The sequence below is a fragment of the Canis aureus genome, chromosome 38 (assembly GCF_053574225.1).
Source record: "Canis aureus isolate CA01 chromosome 38, VMU_Caureus_v.1.0, whole genome shotgun sequence".
Taxonomy (NCBI): domain Eukaryota; kingdom Metazoa; phylum Chordata; class Mammalia; order Carnivora; family Canidae; genus Canis; species Canis aureus.
The window spans coordinates 17971151-17993016 of NC_135648.1; the positions used below are offsets into that span (position 1 = coordinate 17971151).

Genomic DNA, 21866 nt, shown 5'->3' on the forward strand with positions numbered 1-21866 from the left:
TACTAACTGGGCCAGCCAGGCATCCTCTCCTCCCTTCTCCTCTCCTCTTTCTAATTACTCTGACTAGAAGTTTATCCATTTCATTGATTTTTGAGAAATCAGCTTTTAGTCTCATTGATTTTTTTCCACCATTTTCATCTTATTTTGTTTCACTAATTTCAACTCTGATCTTTATTATTTCCTTTCATCTGCTTACTTCAAGTTTCATTTGCTATTCTTTTTCTGGTTTCTTGAAATGAAAGTTGGGGGTCATTGATTTGTTGTAGGAAAAGTAAATGCAGTCCCTGTTATTCCATCTTGGCTGGAAACATAAGTTTACAGCTTCTGTTTTTAATCAGTAGACTATCACAGTTTATTTCAGTGCATTTATGAATTATGTGTGTACCACACCAATTAAAAGTAGAAGTTCTGCTCATCAGTTTCCTAATAAAAACTTTGTTTTGGGGGGCGCCTGGGTGGCTTAGCCAGTTAAGTGGCCAACTCTGTTTCATCTCAGGTTGTGATCTCGTAGTCATGAGATTGATCCCCAAGTCAGGCTCTGTGCTCAGCAGGGACTGAGGATTCTCTCCTCCTCTGCCCCTCCTCACACTCAGGTGTGCACGTGTGAGTGCTCTCTCGTTCTCTCTCTCAAATAAATAAATCTTAAAAAAAAAACAACTTTGTTTTACCATGGATTATACTCCACTAAAATATGTATTTATATATTCATCGACTCCACAAGTAATTTCCTCTCCAGTGAAGAAACTTTTAAAATAAACTTACAATAGCATTCATGACACAATAAGATTGTGCACTTTTTAAAAAATGAACTTCAAAAAGCTTTTTAAATCCATGAATTGTGTAAGAAAAAAGATGGAAATGATTGGAATAAACTTATGTTCTCTTTGAAGTATCTGATGATGATATACAACTTGTATCATTTAACTTTTTGCAACATTTTTCTGCTAATAAAGCCAACCCATTAATAGCAATTGCTTCACTTTCCATATGTGTCAGTGCAAAAAAATGCATTTACATATCACCCTCTTTAGTATAACTTTTAATCATTCTGAATTATAAGTTTTCTATGTATATAGGACTGAAAAACAAACTTGCCTAGTACACTGTTTCTTAAAGTCAACACTAATGTCAAAAGAGTTAAGGTGTTAAAGGTTAAATTTCATGGCTAAACCTGCAGACATCTCAAACTAAAAATCCTAAAAGGAACTCATTTTCTTGTCTATCAAGCTTGTTCATCAAGCTTCACCAGTCACTCGAGCTAGAAACCCTGGAGCGTTTTCACATTTCTCCCCTACATCCGGTCAGTGGGCTGTCCTGCTGGTTTAAATAAAGCAAAATCATTACAACTACTTCCTCCTCTTTAACCCATTACTTTAGGTTCATCATCTGACTCCAATCATTTTAAGACACCTCTAGCTTCTCTCCCTTCATTTCACTCCTGCCCGCATACCACACGTGGCACAAACCTTTTCTAATTATAAAAATGTCATTTCAGCATTCAATTATCTTTGACCGCTAAGTCCCCAGTGACGACAGGGCAATCCAAACTATACAACTCAGCATACAATCTTGCCTCAGTTTACTTTTCAGCTTCAGGTTCAAATATCTCCTCGTCTGTTACATTATGTGTTTTGGGGTTTTTTGTTTGTTTGTTTGTTTTTTGCCACTTTGCTGTTTCCTACTGCATATACTTTACATTCCTGTGTACGTTTTTCCCTCTGCCTGTGCTCTTCCGTGACCTGTGTCCCCTTAACGTTTTTGCACATGCTCCAGCACAGCGATTAACGCACCGCATTCCTTCGTCGGATCTTTAGAAGAGAAGTCGTGGTTTATTCACACCGAAAACTCCCCAGCCCTACCAGGGTGCCCGACGATACAGCAGACAAACGACACATACTTGATAAATCACATTCCTCGCATGCAGCGATGCGCAACAGACAGCATCTCTACCGACGTTTGGTTTCTAACCCCCAGTAAAAGTTTTAACGTAATAGCTAGAATTAGTAATACTTGGGAGAAATGTAGCCGAGAAATAAACCTACTGCCCAAAAGAAAGGATGAGAACAAGAAGGACATGAAAGTGTCTAAAAAGGCCAAAACATGCTATTTAGGATGTGAGACAAGGAACGCGGCCAGAAAAAAAGAAAACTGAGGAAAGCATGTGGTCTCTGGTCTGGAGCACTGGCTCAAGAAACCACACTTTACCGGAAGTCAAAAAAAAAAAAAAAAAGAGAGCGCGCGGGGGGAGGCAGCAGCAAAGTGGCTCGTCAGTGCCGCGCGGTCGGCGTGCGTGAGGGCCGCGGGCTCTTCACACACACGCGGTGCTGAGGGAGTCCGCAGCCTCCCGCCGCCGCCGCCGCCGCCGAGGAGGAGGCACAGCCTCGCTCTCCCCGCAGGGCTGACGGCCTGAGAGCCGGCGTCCAGGCTCACCTGCCGGGCGCGGGGAACGCTCCCAGGCGAGCGGCCCTGGAGACGGGGAGGTCCGCGCGGCGGCGGCGGCGGCGGCGGCTGGAGGCTGCGGCGGGGGCGCGCTCGGGTCGCCGAACCAGTGACTGGGCGCCGAGGCCAGCGGACGCCGCAGCGCGCAGGACACACACCTCCGATCCCCGCCCCCGATCCCTGCCAGTGCCCGGGGCGGAGGAGCGGCCGAGAGCCCAGCGCGATCCGGGCTGCCGGACTCGCCTCCCGTCAGACGCGAGGCGCGGTGGCCGCCGAGAACCACTCCGTGTCCGGCCTGGGCCTCCTCCCGTGACCCCCGGCCCGGCACGGCCCCCCTGGCTCTCACCGAATCCTTTAATGAGCTCGGTGAAGACCCCGGGGTCGCTCTCCATGAGGCACCACTCCCCGGCATTGCCCGTCATGGCCCCGGCCACGCACCGCCCGCTGCGCCTCAGGCCGCGGCCGCCGCCCGCCCCAGCTGCCGCCGCCACGGATCGCGGCAAACCCGCCGCCGAGCTCGTCAACCCCACGTCACCCCGCCTACTTCCCGACAGCCTCCGGGCGCCGTCACCTGCAGCGCGACGGAGCGCAGGAGGACGCTCTAGCCACCCAGGGACGGCGGAACTCGGGCTGGGCCGCGCGGGGACCCGTAGCGGAGCGGAAGGGGCGGGGGCCTGCGAAGAAAGGGCGGGGATTCGGGCGCCGGAGGAGGCCACATCCGGGATCCTGGGCAGTCGGGGGCGGGGCCCCGGGGAGGGGCGGGGCTCGAGCCCCGCCTGGAGGCGGCGGCGGCGGCGGCGGCGGCGGGGTTGGGACCGGCCCGGGGCTGCTGCGGCGTCTTCCCGTCGCGTCCCCGCAGCGCGCGGGGCTTCACCCGGTGGCGCTGCGGCTTCGGAGGGCCGCCAAGCACAGGTGAGGAAGCCGCGGGGGGCCGCCGGGGCCCTTTGTGCGGTCTGAGCGGCCCCGCGTTCGCGCAGGATTCGGCGGATCCGCGGTGTGGCTCACCCCGCATCCCGGCGCCGGGGGCCGGGGCGGGCGCTTGGCCGGAGCACCCTCGACGGAGCCTCCGCGGCCGGGCCTCGCTGGAGAGCGGAACGAGCCCGCTGCGGGCACAGCCTCGCGGGGCTGGGCTCGGGCGCCCCCAGGGCGGGCCCCTCCCAAACCCCGGGCCGCTCCCTCCCGGGCTTCCATGGCTTCCCGCAGGCCGGCGTCGGGAGGCCCTGCTCGGCCTTTCTCTCCTCCTCTTCCTTCTCCTCCTCGCGCGGCTTCTGCGCCGAGAGGCGTCGCCCGGGATCCGGGGACTGGGGAGAGGGATCCTTGTGGGCAGACCGGAGGCGAATTTATCCTGGAGGGAATGACCAGGGGAGAAAGGCCTGCCCTGCAGTCCGCGGGGATGATCGACAAGCGTAAGGGGATGCGATGCCGCAGCGGCCGACGTCGAAGAAACGTAGCGTATTAATCTATTTTCTTTAATTTTTTTTGATTTTTATTTACTTATGATAGTCACAGAGAGAGAGAGAGAGAGGCAGAGACACAGGCAGAGGGAGAAGCAGGCTCCATGCACCGGGAGCCCGACGTGGGACTCGATCCCGGGTCTCCAGGGTCGCGCCCTGGGCCAAAGGCAGGTGCTAAACCGCTGCGCTCCCCAGGGATCCCCAAAAATGCCTATTTTCTTTCTTTTTTTTTTTTTTTTGCTTTTTTTTAAATGCCTATTTTCTTTAAAAATTTTTTTTTATTTTTTTAAATTGATGATAGTCACAGAGAGAGAGAGAGAGAGGCAGAGACACAGGCAGAGGGAGAAGCAGGCTCCATGCACCGGGAGCTCGACGTGGGATTCGATCCCGGGTCTCCAGGGTCGCGCCCTGGGCCAAAGGCAGGCGCCAAACCGCTGAGCCACCCAGGGATCCTCCAAAAATGCCTATTTTCGCTAAACCGTGACGTCGCCCTCATTCAGCAGGCTTTTGCAGCACGCTAAGTGTTCAGATTGAAATCTTCAGCCGGGTGTGTGTGTGTTTCTGCACCACCACTCCTGAAAAGCTCTGCGTTCCGAGAAGGGCCTTCGGAATCCAGAAAAGATGACTGGATCCGCGCTTCGCGCCGGGGTGACCAGGGGCTCGGAGGGTAGCGAGCGCTGTGTTGCGGATTATGGGAAGCCACAAATAAAAGTGACAAATGTTACCGAGGGAAACAACAGCACAGTTTTTGTGTTAAAAACAAGCATGGCTGTGGGGCGCCCGGCTGGCTCCGTCGGTGGAGCGTGCAACTGCTGATCTCCGGATTGTGAGTTCGAGGCCCACATTGGGTTTAGAAACTACTTTAAAAAAGGGGGCGGGGGCATGGCTGTATTATGGAATAGAAATGAAAGTTTGTATCAAGTGTTTGAATTTTTTTTTTTTCTTTTGATTTGAGACTTTTTTGAAGTGTCGAATTAGACAGAGGAGACTCTGGGAGTTAGAGGAGGTGGGGAAGGACTTCTCTAACAGTTCTAACTTCTAACAGTTCATTAGCTGTTCCTAAGCAGACTAAAATGGAAAAGTTTGTGAGGCATAGGAGTCTAGCTGTATTTCCTTAATAAACCATAGCTAAAATGACTGTCACTGGAGCCCAAAGCTGTTTGTGATCATTTGTGGTATATTTTGATCTGTAATATTGCCGTGAACTTAAAGGGTCTTCTGTGCTGAATAAAGACTCAGAACTAACACTCATTTCATATCCAACTTAACATGGTGCCTATTGAAAATTTAGCCCTTGACACAACCTTGAAATAACCAGAAAGGAAGGTTAAAGTTTCTTCATTTCTGCTAAATTCACATAAAAATCCAGATTTCTGGGTCATCTGGGTGGATCAGTGGTTGAGCATCTGCCTGGGCTCAGGTCGTGATCCCTGGGTCCTGGGATCCAGTCCCACATCAGGTTCCCTGCAGGAAGCCTCCTTCTCCCTCTGCCTGTGTCTCTGCCTCTCTCTGTGTGTCTCTATGATTAAACAAATAAAATCTTTAAAACAAAGCCAGATTTCTGGGTCTTTTGAGAAAAATGAGACGGTTTGATAATACAAGGTCCATACTTGCATGGCTACCAGTTGGCTGAAAGTACATGCCTTAAGGATGGAATGCTGTCATGTTTGCCACAATTCCTCACCACTTTTTATTGCATCTCATTTGATTTGATCAACTCAGGTATACTACCAGTCTGAATGATACAGTATGAATTTGTGGCCCCAGTTTTTAGAGTATTGTGTCTTTTAGATTGTCTGGCACTCTCCTAGATGTTAGCTTTGTTTTTTGGGGTTTTTTTTTGGTGGGGGGATTGCGTTTTTTAAAGAGAGAAGGGTTTTTTTTGTTTTGTTTTTTGTTTTTTAGATTTAATTTACTCATGAGAGACACAGGGAGAAGGGCATAGACACAGGCAGAGGGAGAAGCAGGCTTAACTGCAAGGAGCCTGGTGCGGGACTCCATCCCAGACCAGGGATCAAGCCCTGAGCCAAAGGCAGATGCTCAACCGCTGAGCCACCCAGGGGTCCCATATGTCAGCTTTGACTTCATTTAAAAAAGATTAAGCTGTAAAACTTGTTTGACCTCTTGGGATGAGAACATTTTCAAATAAGATATGATCAAGAGACTTTGGAAAGATACTCAAATATGTATGTTAAAGAAAAACAGGAACTCAAAACTAACAGTACTATTAAAAGATAACTGAATGTTTTTCTAATGAATGCAAAACAGAAAAGTATTGTGTATTAATTACTAGTGTTCAAAAAAAATAATTACTAGTGTTCATTGATTTTGCATTTAATATTAACAGAGAAGTGGGCAATATATATAAAATGGCCACAACCAATTTCAAATTATGGCCTATCTTTAAAAATACTATGATCTGTTTAATTCTTGCCCTAAATTTTGGGGCACCTGAGGGACTCAGTGGTTGAGGGTCTGCCTTTGGCTCAGGTCATGATTGTGGATTCCTGGGATGGAGTCCAAAAAAGGGCTCCCTGCAGGGACCCTGCTTCTCCCTCTGCCTGTGTCTCTGCCTCTCTCTGTGTGTGTCTCTCATGAATAAATAAATCTTAAAAAAAAATTTATTCCCTATATTTTAATTTATGGAAGTTTGAAACAACTTTAGTTATGTTAAAGTCTTTGGAGTGGTGTGCTTTAAGAATGCTGGATAGGACAGGACAATCCAAAGAATTAACCATCTTTTTGTTGTTGTTAATCTGGATTTACAACACTTGATTATTCAGGAGTGGATTAATTGACGACCAGGCTCTGACCTCACCCCAACTGCCTTCTAAATCACTGACAATGGAGCTTAACGCTTTGAGGAGGGAGATGATGGGAGTTGGGGAAAGAGGAAATTAAGGTCCTGTTTATGTCTGTGTGTATCTCAAATTGCTTTCTAAAGACAAATATGAAAAATACAGAGTTAAATATCATTTGAATATTTATTTAAATAACTTCCCAGATATGTTTTAGTAAGTCAACCTTTAGTTTTCATTTTTTTAGTGACAGATTTTTGAGATAGAATTTATGTGACTTGAAATTCACTATTTTAAAGTATGCCATACAGTGAATTTTAGTATATTCACAGACTTGTGTTGATGTAGGCAGACTGGGTCCATGGATCCAAATGGAGTCCTACAGGACGAGCCAAGAGGGTCCATGGCTTTACAAAGGATAGAAATCAAACAAAAAATCAAATCTCAGTTTTTGCTTGGGATGTGGGGTTTGTGATGTGATGTAATGAGGATTGTGATCTGGTGTACATGTCTTCTCAAGCATCCAGAAATTGGTCAAAACAAGGATGAGTGCTCAGGTGTCCTCCTTAAGTCACTTATGCTCTGGAGCCAGGAGGCTTGGCATCAGGGTGTCTGAAGTCAATGGTCTGCAAAATGTACATGACAACCTTGCCCTGTCACTTCTATCGATTGTACTGGAAAACTCCAAAGAAATCATTAACTTCTAGACCCTTACAAGAAGGGCATACATTATTTGTACTAAGTATAAGGCACACAAGTGTAAGGTGGGGGTGCAGGTCTTAGCAAGAGTAGATGCAGGAAAAAGAGCAAAAAAAAAAAAAAAAAAAAAACCCAGTTCTTCTTGGAGTCCCTTCAGTTTCCCTGTCTCAGTGTAACCATCACCACCATCTAATTTCAGAACATTTTCACCACCCCAAAAAGAAACCCTTACTGTTGTGCCCAAGATTGCGAATCCGAGAAACCACCAAGGAGCCGGCACCGACGCAAACACACGAGGGTTTATTTACAAGCTCGAGCTTGGGTCCAAGTATACCCGACACAGCGGAGCAGGGACTTGGACCCCGAGGTGGGTTTCAGCTTAGCTTTTATAGGCTGGTCTAGGGGATCTTCAGAAGGGCTGGAGGAATTTCTCAAGTTCTGTTTACATTTTGATGTGGGGCTTTCAAGGGCGTTGAGCTCTGTTCTCATTCCAATAGGGGCTTCCTAGGACTTTCAGCTGCAAACTGTTTTCTTCCTGTAACTGAAGTAAGGTAAAGTTCAGCTCTTATTCACAGGGGCCTGGGATGGCTGCACTTGTGCTAACGCTGAACTCAAAGTGGAATGGCCTTAATTTTCTCGGCCTCCACACCTACCACTTTGGAGAACAGTCTGGCAGTTCTTCAAAAGGTTAGAGTTCCATATGATCATCATATGGAACTCTATGCATTGCCACCAGCAGTGTATGAGGCTTCTGATTTCTCCAGATCCTCACCAACACTTACATTGTCATTTTGATTGTTGCCATCATAGTGAGTGTGAAGTGGCATCTCAAGTCAGTTTTGATTTGCATTTCCCTGATGAGTGGTGTAAAATGTTGGGGTTCAGAAACAGTCAAGAAAGAATTCTTGAGGTGTCTTAAGTGCAGAAAGGATGATGTTTCTTAAAGCACAGGGACAGGACCCGTGGGCTCAAAGAACTGCACTGGGATTGTGAGAGTGGCTGATTGTATACTTTCAAGTTGAGAGGGGGTTAGGGAGAGAGTAAGTCTCTCTCTTTCTCTCTCTCTTTTTTTTTTTCTTAATCTTTTATTTTTATTCTTTTATAAAGATTTTTATTTATTTATTCCTGAGAGACACAGAGAGAGGCAGAGACCTAGAGGGAGAAGCAGGCTTCTCAGAGGGAGCCCAATGTGGGCCTCCATGCCCCAACCGGGATCATGCCCTGAGCCACCCAGGCGACCTGAGAGTAAGTCTCTACAGAATTTGAAAGCAGGGTTTCTAGAGGGCATTGAGAGGTTAGCTGTCGTTAGGAAAGGTCATTTATTATTGTCTAATAAAACCTTAGATGAGTCTCAGATGTATATCGGGGCCCATATGCTTGGAGGGTGACTGCTAACATCTATCTTGGAGGGAAGGGTAGAGATAAAGGAAGATTCCAAAGGGATTTTTACAGGATCCTGGAGGTTGGACTTGTCAAGCTCAGGCTGCCTTTTGCCTCTAGCAAAGTATTAACATTGAGGCAGCTAATAACTAACTAAGCTCTTGGAGGAAGTTCACTCTGCCTATCCCAAGTATTTGTCATTGGGCTGCGAAGGAAATTTAATTTTTTCCTATATTTCTTTCGCCTTTGTTCTCCACATCAATGAGTACTGATAGCATCTTTTTATGTATTTATTGGCCATTTGTATGTCTTTGAAGAAGTGCCTACTAAGATGCTTTGCCTATTTTTTAATTAGGTTATTATTTTATTATTGAGTTACGAGTTTATTATGTATTCTAGATATAAGTTTTTTAAGGTATGATTTGCAAGTATTTTCTCCCATTCCATGGGATCTCTTTTCACATTCTTGGTGGTATCCTTTGAAACACAAGTTTTAAGTTTTGATGAAGTCCAGTTGATCTTTATTTTCTTTTGTCTTTTTGCCTTTAGTGTGTGTTCTGAGATCAATTCTCTGACACAGACTCCGTGTCCTGCAATTCAGTTCAGTTTCAGAGTTAGCTTCAGATCCCACAAGTTAAAGGGCAAGTCCCCAAAAAGACTGCCCTTATTTCAGACACAAGCCCCAAGTAGGGTTCCTAGTCAATGCAACCACCTACAAATTCACGTCTTCCCATAACCTCCTCGATAATTCACTAGAATGACTCGCATAACTCACTAAAAGCATTATCCTTATGATTATGGTTTTAATATAAAGGATATATGACTCAGAACAGCCAAATGGAAGGCACATAGAGGCCAAACTCTAGAGGCAGGAGAGGGATACCCTCTGTGTGGAATCCTGGCAGTTCATACTCCCAGCACACATTTGTTCACTGGTTAGGAAGCTTCACTGAAATTGATGTTCCCAAATTGTATTTGGGATTTTATTATGAGGCATTATGGATTACGATTGGGTGACTGTGTGGTTGAGCCCAGTCTTGAGCCTTAACATCCCTCCTGGGAGTTTGATCTGGCCCAAAATTCCAACCCTCTAATCAAATGATTAGTCTTTCCGGTGACCAGCCCCCATTCAGAAGCCCAGAATGAATTGCCACATTAGCATAACAAAGAGACTCCTATCAATCTGGAAATTCCAAGGATTTTTGAAGCTCTGCCCAGAAACATGGACAAAAACGAGATATTCTTTATTATACCCCTCTCTTATCACCCAGCCAGTTTTAAAGCTAATTTATAATTCAGCACTCAGGGACAAGGAGGATTACTTAGAACTGCTGCCATTCCACTTTTCATATTTCACTTTAAAAATTTGATTCTGGTAAATTTGCACAAACAAGTAGAGAGGGGCCATTTGTGTGATCTGTTCCACTGTCCTATGTTGCATCCTGGAAAGACGAGTCACAGAAGCATGTGAAAAGCTGAGGATTTTTTCCTGCAGAAGTGTTGAAAATGTTTGTCTTCATGGTTGTCATTAACATATGGAAGGGTAAGATTCCTTTGAAGAGGTAATGAATAAGTAACTATATTTCTTATAATAAGGATTACATTTAGGAATTTCTCTTAAGTATCCACCCTAGATTTAAAAGTTCATTTTGCTGCTTGCTCAACAAAAGATACTTGAAAAAGATACTTGAATATCTAACATTAAATATATTAGAAAACCTTACAAAGAGATACTGTTCTAGAAGACATTTTTACTGCCTACTCATTACTTCCTCTTTGTAACTTTTTCACATTCAACTTTTCTTGATTGTATATCCATTACCTGCATATAGTACATTTTTTTCTGATTTTCAGAATTTATCTTAAAGGCTTGAATTACTTTTTTTTAATTGCACACATTCTTATTTTCAAAATAAATGTATTACAGGAAAAAAAGTCACACATCATTCTTAGATGATTCAGAAAATGATTTTAATGCTGCTTATTCTTAAAAGTGGTATTCTAGGTTCAGAGGAAGGGTAACACAACTAAGGTTAGGTCCCTGCTCTTAAGGGAACTAATATTATTAGGTAGACATGCTCACACAGAATAATTACAAGGGAAAGAACTTGGAGGGGAGGGAATTTTGAGATTTGGATTGGAACCTTTAGATCATACTTCTTGGGCTGTGGTTCAGGAAAGCTGTTGTTTTAGCATAATATTGAGTATCATTTCAGTATTATTCGTCTAACAAATATAACTAATAAGCAGGAATAGCCAGGTTAAAGTACCATCCAAGGGTATTTTTATAAAAGCTTAAAGATGAAGTTAGCAATGTCAAATGCCGTTTAAAGGTAAAATAGAAAATTTTCCCCAAAAAATAAATAAAGAAAGAAAGAAAGACAGACAGACAGACAGAAAGAAAGAAAGAAAAAGAAAGAAAGAAAGAAAATTTTCCACTGGAATTAGCAGTTAAAGTGTCAGTCTTTGAGAAACCTGTTATTCTCAAAGTTTTTTGGATTGAAAAGCAGATAAAAGCCATATTGAAAGGTGGCAGAGAATAATTAGCAGAAGCATCGTCTGTTGCACTAGGAGTTTCAGCCAATACTGCACTGGTAATTATAAATCAGTCCCTAATGACTAATATAATATGATCATTACACTTAAGCCTGCCCTAATATAAGCTACTTTATACCAGAGCTTTATTTGAAATATCACGCTGATTATTTCCAACACAATTCAAAGCACTGCTCCCCTCCAGTCATATTCGAAATGTGAGGCTCTCCATTCTCCCTTGCATTTATCCCCACACCATTTTGTGTTGCCCTTTATGAGACCCATCCTCATTGCTCCCTTGCATACCAAACTTCCCACATTGGGAACCTCCTCAATTTCCTTATTCTCTTTTCTCAAACCCATCTTCACACTTAGTGAAGGAGATACCTATTTTGCTGTCAATAGGTCAGTCTCAATGTGGATGCTTTAAAGCTCATTCTGTTCCACTTTTAGGAATCTCATCCCTCAGTTATATCCTTTCTCTACTATCTTACACTCTCCAGATTGAACCATTCAACCTCAAACTCTCCGTGTCCTCTCATCTAGAAAGGTAAAAAGATTTTTCTTCTTCTTCTCACGCACTCTGATTCCATCCCTTTTGGTAACAAAGAGTAGTAGTCACCTGTGAAGTTTCCCTCATTGCATGACTTGCATAACTCCTCACTGTTATCAGGCTCTTTCTTGCAGAACTCTACTACAATTGCCTTTCCTCATCACTACTGTTTGTTAAATCCAGTGGTCATTTTTCTGCATTATTTTACTTTGTCTCTGAGTGTTTGATATTACCAGCCATTGACTCCTTGAAATTCTCTTCCCTGTGGCCCATGATACTACTATTCCTGGTTTGCTATGTACCCCTCCTTCTCTTTTCTCCTTCAAATGGCCCTTTTCTCCCTACTCTTTTTTTTAAGATTCTATTTATTTTTGAGGGCGGGATTCGGGGAGCAGACTCTATGCTGAGCAGGAAGCCCAATGTAGGGCTCCATCCAAGGGCCCAAAGATCATGACCTGAACCGAAGGCAGACACCCAACCAGCTGAGCCATTGAGGCACCCTTCTCCTTAGCTCTTAATTATTAATATTCACCAAGATTCCATCTTAAGGCTTCTCTACAATACATAAACAGCCTCAAGCTTTTATCATCATCAAAACAAAATTTCTTTTACCTTGTGTTGCTCTGTTACTGTCTTATCTGTCAACATTTCTTCACAGCTATGCCATATACTTAGTTCTTTTTCTAAAATATAAAGACAGCAAGATTTCAGAAATCCCTTTCTGGAATACATTCCCCCTCCCAAACTTAATATACTAGTTTTACATTTTGCCTTCTCGGCACAAGTCTTCTTGCATTATTGAGACAGCATTATTTTATTTTCTGCTGATTCACAGTACATTTTTATTAGAGGACTTAGTTACAGTTTGCTTTGTATTATGTATATATTTCTACCTCACCAAATAGAATGTGGTTTTTCCAAGGGCAGGAAAAAAAACTTTTTTTTTTTTTTTTTTTTAAATTGAACAGGAGCCTCTTTAATTTCTTACACATTATATGCAGTAAATGCTGGTTAAGGATTTTTTCTTGTTGTTGATTGTGTTGTTTGTTTTGTTTGCCATTGAGGGAAGCCTGTTGCACTCTGATGGTATAGGCAGGACACTTGGGGTACCTGGATAAGCAGCTCTACTATAGTAAGAGTAGCGGTGAACTGATACAGTAGTGAACAGTTGTGGCTCCTCCATTAAGAGGATAAAAAGGGATATTGTTGCCACACAGCCAGTTCTACTAGTTTTAGAGATGATGGAGAAAAGTACAGGTTGTTACAAGATCACATAAATTATAAATGACTTAAACAATAAGGATGCATTTATTATATGTTATGAAATTTGTAAGTAAGGCATTTCCAGGTAGCTGAATGATACCAAGGATCCAGATTCTTTCTATTTTTTTTTTTTCCAGTTCTACCATCCTTATAAATTAGTGTGTCTTAAACTGATTCCCGCATGACTCAAGCCCACCACTCCAGGCATCACTTGTAATTGAATGTCTGGAGGTAGAACAGGGAGCATTCTTTTTTAAGAGCCCAGTCCCACTTTTAAGAATAAAGAAAACCTCAGAAGTATTCTCTGCAGAGGCACCTGGGTGGCTCAGTGGTTGGGCTTCTGCCTTTGGCTCAGGTTGTGATCCCTGGGTCTTAGGATCGAATCCCACATTAGGCTCCCCTCAGGGAGCCTGCTTCTCCCTCTGCCTGTGTCTCTGCCTTTGTCTGTGTATCTCTCATGAATAAATAAATAAAATCTTAAAAAAAAAAATTCTCTGCAGACTTAATATGTCATACTGGCCAGTTACATGCCCATTACTTAAACTTGTCACGCGGCAAAAGAAATGAGAGCATCACCTGGAGACTTGTTATAAGTACAAATACACAGGCCTCACTCCAGACATACTGAATTTTAAAAAGAAACTTTAGGGATGGTGAATGGAGCCCACCATTCAGTGTTTTAACTAGCAATTCAAAAATTCTGATACAGAGTTTGAAAGCTGGCTTAGAGAAACGAATCCTCCCTTCGGGCTGGAGAAAGGTCTAGCCTTCCCTGAAGGACTTTATTGCTAGGGAAAAAGGGGAGGGAAGGGATGAATGTTAGATACCCAACCAAAACTGTGTACACAGTTATTCTGGGAGTAAAGAGACTAAGATCTTTTTGAGCCTCAGCTACCATAGCTGCCCTCCCTACTCCTTTTATTCTCTCTGGGCCTCCAGACCCCATGCTGAGCTACCTGCCTAGTCTCTGAAGCAACCAACTATGCCTTAAAAATGTAATAACCTTCTAGTTGTTGGTTCTGGTTATCATACTACCATTTAACAAGCTTAAAAAATACTTTCAAGTTAAGAGATTTTGTAACAGGGGCACCTAGGTGGCTCATTTGGTTAAGCATCTGACTTTGGCTGAGGTCATGATCTCAGTGTCCTGGGATCGAGCCCTTAGCCCAGAGTCTGTTTCTCCTTCTGCCTATCTCCTGCAAGAGTGCCCATGTAGGGGCAGCCCAGATGGCTCAGCGGTTTAGTGCCGCCTTCGGCCCAGGGTGTGATCCTGGAGACCCAGGATCAAGTCCCACGTCAGGCTCCCTGCATGGAGCCTAATTCTCCCTCTGTCTGTATCTCTGCCTCTTTCTGTGTCTCTCATGAATAAATAAATAAAATCTTAAAAAAAAAAAAAAAAAAAAAGAGTGCCCATGCACATGTGCGTGCTCAGTCTCTCTAATTAAATCTTTAAAAAAAATAAAGGTTTTATAACATTTTAAAAAGCATAGATTAATAAATGTTTTCCTTTTTGTAATTTTACTGTTTTGTTTCTAGCTATGATAACATTTTGCTTTTTGGTAGGTTTCCTAAAAGACAGAAAAATGGAGGAATCCGTAAACCAAATGCAACCGCTGAATGAGAAGCAGATAACCAATTCTGAAGATGGATATGTATGGCAAGTCACTGATATGAATCGACTACACCGGTTCTTATGTTTTGGTTCTGAAGGTGGAACTTATTATATCAAAGAACAGAAGTTGGGCCTTGAAAATGCTGAAGCTTTAATTAGACTGATTGAAGATGGAAGAGGATGTGAAGTGATCCAGGAAATAAAGTCATTTAGTCAGGAAGGCAGAACCGCAAAGCAAGAGCCTATGCTCTTTGCACTTGCCATTTGCTCTCAGTGTTCTGACATAAGCACAAAACAAGCAGCATTTAAAGCTGTTTCTGAAGTTTGTCGCATTCCTACACATCTCTTTACTTTTATCCAGTTTAAGAAAGATCTGAAGGAAAGCATGAAATGTGGCATGTGGGGCCGTGCCCTCCGGAAGGCTATAGCAGACTGGTACAATGAAAAGGGGGGCATGGCCCTTGCTCTGGCAGTTACAAAGTATAAACAAAGAAATGGCTGGTCTCACAAAGATCTATTAAGATTGTCACATCTTAAACCTTCCAGTGAAGGTAAGCATAAGATCTTTGGGTTGGGGGAGGTTGCAGATATCTGATAAATAGCAAATTTTTATTTGACATAAGATGATCGTATAATATCTTCTAGAAATAGCCTTTTAGTCTCAAAATACATTAGTTGACTAATTGAAATGTTTTGATGCCAACCTGGAATTAAACTCCAACCACAGGCAATCCAGACATTACTAATCAAGAATCCAAGGACAGATTTACAGGTTAACATTTTAAATCTCAAAATGTCACCATGCTAACTAGAATGCTTACCCAAGTGATTATGGACTATGAAAGCAGCATGGACATGATTAAAGTTGTAGTAAGCAAAACACCTCCTAAGCCAGTAGATGGCAGATAGCCAGGCTACACTGCTCTAGTCCCTTATGATTTTTTTCCCTCCCTGTCTTCCTAGGATTTATGTTCCATGGAACCTAAAGGCTACCTGAAATAGTGCTGAACTTAACAATTCAGGATGTTAATTATCTCCAAGCAGTCAGCCAGGGGACATGGTAACTTGGGGCAGTTTTTCTATGTCTATGGGAAGAGACTTTTGAGAAGTTAGGTGAATGTATGATAATTACCTAGTCCTTCTTAGAAGGGAAATAAGAAAAACTTTTGGGCAAGAATAATGTAAAGTATGAAGTTACACAACATTTCCAAAATTCGCTTTTTTTTTTTTAATTTTTTTTTTTTTTTTATTTATTTACTTATGATAGTCACAGAGAGAGAGAGAGAGGCAGAGACACAGGCAGAGGGAGAAGCAGGCTCCATGCATCGGGAGCCCGATATGGGATTCGATCCCGGGTCTCCAGGATCGCGCCCTGGGCCAAAGGCAGGCGCCAAACCGCTGCGCCACCCAGGGATCCCCAAAATTCGCTCTTTTTTAATACCAGAAGTGAAACTTGAAAAGCCAGCTCCTCATTAATTCCTAATTTATCCATTTTATTATGAATGGACTTTTTAAAATGAAATTTAAGCAGCAAAGTATTACAAATATTTATGTAAACAAACCCATTTGTATTTTGGTTTTTTATTAGAAATTGTTTTAAAATAGCTGGATAATACATAAAAATATAGTGCAGAAAGTAGGAGTCCTGCCCTTCAAAAGAAATCACTGTGTTGAACATTACTCCTAAACATACACTGTTTTACTTTTAAATTTTTTATACTTTCTTCATTTCAATTAAAAACATATTGATATTTCTTCAAGTCTGTAGAAATGGTTGCTTATATACCATCGTATGAATATACTATAATTTATTTAGCGAGTCTCTTACTGATGACAGTTAAATAGATTCTGGTTTTTTATGCGATTACAAAAATACTACAGTGAAAAAACTTGAATAATGTAAATATTTATATAATAGGTAAACCCACAAAGAGTATTTAGAAGTGGCCAGTTTCCCCTGTATTTGAACACTGATTATTACCGGTGTGTTTTAATCTTTGCAAAATAGAATAGGTGAAAAATTATATCTTACTGAATTTATGGGCACTGCTGATTATTTGTAACTTTGTGGAGTGTATCTTTGCCCTTTTATCCATTGAGTTGCTATTCTGAATATTGTCACCATTCATTCATTCAACAAATATTTATTGAGCACCTAATGGATGGGCATTGTTCTAAGAACTTGGAACATATAGGAATTTATAACTTATTATATACATAGCATGCACTTCCCCTCCGCTTTTCTTTTTTTTCTTTGTCTTTCAATTTTTTTTGATGGGGGTTTCTGGCATATTGAAGTTTGGAATTTTAATGTAATGAAACTTACCATTTTTCTTCATAGATACTTGTTTTGTGTTAGGTTTAGAATGGCCTTTTCCAACCTAAAGTTATAAAAATACCTGTGTTTTTTTCCCTTAACATATTCATGCTTTAATTTTTTATTTTTAAATTTTTGATTCAGTATAAGAAGGTAGGGAGGGATCCAGCTTTGTCTGTTGAAACATTACATGGTTGTGTGTACCTAAGTGCTAGTTCTAATTGGAAAAATTAGTTTCTGAATTTGTGCAGATAGTTATTCTGGGTTTTGGATTCTTGGTCTATAAAATGAGGAATTAGTTGATGTTCCCTAAACCTGCTCCCACAGATGGTATTCTTTAATTCTAAATTTTTTGAGGGCAGAACTCGTACTTAAAATCTTTGAATAATAGTATGTTCAGGGATAAGAGACCCTAAGCTTCTCAGAGTAAAAAGAATTTGGAAATATAGTCTAAGCTATCAAATAAGTAATGTTTTAATACTTTAACTGAAATGTGTATTTAAAACATATAAAACAAGAAAATGTGATTTAATCAATCAGTTTTTTATTATGTACTTACCATGTGGCCAGCATAGAACTTGAGTAAGATGACTGCCTTTAAGAAGTTATATTTTAACTGGAAAGACAAAATAGAAGATGTGCTCACATATGAAACATTTAGTAATTTAAGACAACATTAGATTTTGTACTAAAATCTGGAAGAGTCAAAGTACTTTAGAAGATCCTACATATTAGTATTGACTTTTGATCAAATTATTTAGAGTCCAGAGATATCACATAGGCTCAATCTGCCTTAAAGATGGATTTATTTGGCCAGTATTTTAGAAAAAAATGAATTCATGGCTAACATCACTTTAAAAAAATCAGAAGACCTCGCATAAAAATACCTATTCTGGCTTCTTTTGAAAATACTTTCTTTGGCAGCAGTAAGCCAGAACTTCACTGAAACATTAGTAGGTTATACTCTCTTTAGTTCCATCATCTTAACCACTCTCTATTATGTGACTTGTCCTATTTATTTATTTTACCAGCATTTACCCCATAGACCTTTTTGAGTATGATAACTCAAACATCCTCTTCTCCATTTTACAGAGGTAAAATTAAGGCCTGGAATGGTCACACAGCCATTTATTGGTAGAATGTAGGATAGAACACAGACTTCCTCAGTCCCCCAATCCAAAGCCCTTTCAACTATTAAAAGAAATCACAAAAGAAATAAACATCTTGGTTTCTTTCTTTAATTTGGCCTGTAATACTTTCTCATTTATTAAAAACAACAAATTACTTACCTACATGTCCACTTCCACTTATCTCTGCTATTTATAAATGCTTGTTTAGTAGCAAAAAGGAACAAGTGAATTGAAGATTGAGACAGATCTGTACTTTGTGAATCATTCTGAGATTGTAGACCTGAGATAGGTATTGTCTAATGCTGGTGTCTCAAAACACAACAAAACCAAAAGCTCTATAATAAAATGACTTAGAATATAGGAGATTTTTCTCCAGAGCCTTGTATTAAAACAATTGTGACGAAATAAGCGAGATCATTTGACTCCGTTGGCTTAAATGTGTCTGTTATATCACAGAAAGCGGCCTCACAGTGTAAAGAGTTTAGCTCCTCTGTATCTAGTTACTGCATTCTCAGTATATATGTTGTTTATCACCCAGAAATTCTCATGCTGTTTCAATTCCTTATTCTCTTAAAGGACTTGCTATTGTGACCAAATATATTACAAAGGGCTGGAAAGAAGTCCACGAATTGTATAAAGAAAAAGCACTTTCTGTGGAGACTGAAAAATTATTAAAGTATCTGGAGGCCGTAGAGAAAGTGAAACGCACAAAGGATGAACTGGAAGTCATTCATCTAATAGAAGAACATAGATTAGTTAGGGAACATCTTCTAACAAATCATTTAAAGTCTAAAGAGGTAAGTAAATTATAATATAGCATGTGATTAAACAGGAGTATTAAAATTTAAGGTGTGATATATAAAGTAATTTATGATATGTAGTTTATAAGACGGTAACTATATATATAGTTCTTTTGAACAAAAATGTAAAATATATCTTGAAATTAATACTTATTTAAAGTACTTAACACAATGCCCAGATGTAGTTGGCATTCAGTTAAGTGTTATTTCTACTTCAGATAGGCCAGTTAATTTGCCTTGCTAATAATTAAAAATAAGTAAAATTCTTCTATGCAGTTCCTTCATAGAATACACTTCACTTTCCTACTATAGTAGAGAGCAAGTTAATTTGATAAGCCTTTGATCATTGTGCAAATCTTTTTATTGAGGAAATACTTCAAACCCCAAAAGAAAGTCTTAAAGAATGTTAGTAGTATTATTATTGATACAGCTATTATACTGATTCATTTCCCCTTAATTCCTTACATTTCTACCTATGTTTTCACTTCAATAGGTATGGAAGGCTTTGTTACAAGAAATGCCTCTTACTGCATTACTAAGGAACCTAGGAAAAATGACTGCTAATTCAGTTCTTGAACCAGGAAATTCAGAAGTATCTTTAGTATGTGAAAAACTGTGTAATGAAAAACTGTTAAAAAAGGTAAGCATTAGGGTGCTTTGCTGACTGAGTTGGTTGAGTGTCTGCCTTCAACTCCATTCATGATTTCTGGGTCTGTGGATCCCCCCTGCTCAGCAGGGAGTCTGCTGCTCCCTCTCCCTCTGCACTTCCCCCCCACTCGTGTGTGTGCACTTTTGCTCACCCTCTCAAATAAATAAGAGCTTTAAAAAAATCTAAAAAACGCTAAGCATTTGTTAGCTGCTACTAATTGAAAAAGTTAACTCCTAAATTCTGGAAATGTAACTAGTGAATTTTTGGTGTTCTAAGAGTTTTATAATACCAAATTTCAATTAACTCTGAAATGTAAGATAATATGTCCTCATTTTTGTCTTTTCTTTAGGAAATACATTTATTAGCTACAGTTATAAAATCTAAGACACATAATGACTATTTTTCATTTGATTGTTTTGCATTTATTTCTGTCTCTGTCTTGTTTCTAGGCTCGTATACATCCATTTCATGTTTTAATTGCATCAGAAACTTATAAAACAGGTCATGGGCTTAGAGGAAAACTGAAGTGGCGTCCTGATGAGGAAATTTTGAAAGCTTTGGATGCTGCTTTTTACAAAACATTTAAGGTAATGGTTTGATTTTTGCTTTATAACAAAATGACCCAGTTGGGACTTGATATATTTTATAAAAATACATTTTAAAGATCATACTAATAGTTTAACCATTTATTAGATATTCTTTTTTTTTTTTCGTAGTTTATGTAAATGCAGGTATGTAATTAACATTGTAAGTTTATGAGTAAAAAATTTCTCCATACCTTTGGAAAATACCCAATTATCTTATAAAATCATTTTGATAAGGTTTAAAATACCAAATTAAAAATTTTTTTTTATTCCTGTAGAGTTCTTTGACTTGGTCCTCTGTCATTTTGTTAATCAGTAGTGTATCTCCCTTGTCTCGGTGGGAAGTGATTTTTTTAGGACTGAAAATCCTACATCAGAGGATTTGATTTTAAGAATTTTTGATTTTAAGATTTTCTTATTTAGCAAAATAGTAGTAACTAAATTCAGTAACAAAGGGAGTATACAAAGATATTTATCTTCAATATACAAAGATGGTTCAATATACAAAAATTAATGTAATACATCACATTATCTTTTCCTGTGTATGTGTAGTGCATTCACTAAACATGCAGTGATTACAGTATTGCTCAAAGCAGTCTACACATTCGGCACGTTTTGCAGAAATAGAAAAACCCACTATAAAATTTATGTGGACTTTAATGGGACCCCCCAAATAACAAAACCAATCTTGAAAAAGAACAAATTTGGCAGACTCATGCTTCCAAACTTACAGATTTCATAAAGCTACCGTAATCACAACTATGTGGTACTGGCATAAAGGCAAATTCATAGACCAATAGGATAGAATGCAGAGGCTAGAAATAAACTCTCACATGTATGGTCCCACTGATTTTTTACAAGAGTGTCAAAACAGTTCAGTACAGAAAAAAATACTCTTCAAAAAGTGGTGCTGGAGAAACTGGATATCTATGTGCAAAGGAACAAAGTTGCACCATTACTTAGGAAAATTAAAGTGGTTCAGTGACCTATATATTTAAGAGCTGAAACTATACAACTCATAGAAGAAAACATAGAGTAAAAGCTTCATGACATTAGATTTGGCGATAGATTCTTATATATAACATCAAAGCACAGGCAATAAAAGGAAAAGTAAATGAATTGGACTTCATCAAAATTTAATAAACCTTTTGTGTATCAAAGGGCACTATCAAGAGTGAAAAGATAATCTACAGAATAGGAGAAAATATTTATAGATCATATATTTGATAGCTTTCTAGTGTTTAGAATACATATAAAGAAGTGCTACAGCTCCACATTAAAAATACAAAAACCCAATTAAAAAATGAGGAAAGGGGATCCCTGGGTGGCGCAGCGGTTTGGCGCCTGCCTTTGGCCCAGGGCGCGATCCTGGAGACCCGGGATCGAATCCCACGTCGGGCTCCCGGTGCATGGAGCCTGCTTCTCCCTCTGCCTATGTCTGTGCCTCTCTCTCTCTCTCTCTTTGTGTGACTATCATAAATAAATAAAAAATTTAAAAAAAAATGAGGAAAGTCCTTGAATAAGACATTTCTCCAAAGAAGATATCCAATGGCCAATTAGCACATGAAAAGATGTTTAGCATCATTAGTCATAAGGGAAATGTAAATCATTGATTCTTATCATAAAAGCAGAAAAAAGGAGCCTTTGAGAGAA

General features: G+C 40.6%; 2 protein-coding genes across 7 annotated transcripts in view; one reads left to right on the forward strand and one right to left on the reverse strand.

The window, feature by feature from the left end:
• Positions 1-2974, reverse strand: part of UCHL5 (ubiquitin C-terminal hydrolase L5) — a 41042-nt gene extending 38068 nt beyond the window's left edge. For both annotated transcript variants that reach the window (XM_077886709.1, XM_077886708.1), the window contains exon 1: positions 2786-2974. In XM_077886709.1, coding sequence (XP_077742835.1) covers positions 2786-2861 — 76 coding nt within the window. In that variant the 5' untranslated portion in view covers positions 2862-2974. The remainder of the gene's footprint in view (positions 1-2785) is intronic.
• A 227-nt stretch (positions 2975-3201) lies between these two features.
• RO60 (Ro60, Y RNA binding protein) overlaps positions 3202-21866 on the forward strand; it is a 29285-nt gene continuing 10620 nt past the window's right edge. For 2 of the 5 annotated variants that reach the window (XR_013374094.1, XM_077886704.1), the window contains exons 1-5: positions 8498-8635; positions 14685-15284; positions 18757-18977; positions 19474-19620; positions 20079-20216. Coding sequence is in view for 4 of the 5 variants with exons in the window: in XM_077886704.1 (XP_077742830.1) it covers positions 8578-8635; positions 14685-15284; positions 18757-18977; positions 19474-19620; positions 20079-20216 (1164 nt within the window). In the remaining variant the exon portion in view is untranslated. Of the gene's footprint in view, positions 3352-7589; positions 7758-8497; positions 8636-14684; positions 15285-15696; positions 15794-18756; positions 18978-19473; positions 19621-20078; positions 20217-21866 lie in introns of those variants that run through there. The other 3 variants (XM_077886705.1, XM_077886706.1, XM_077886707.1) reach the window with 3 other exon arrangements.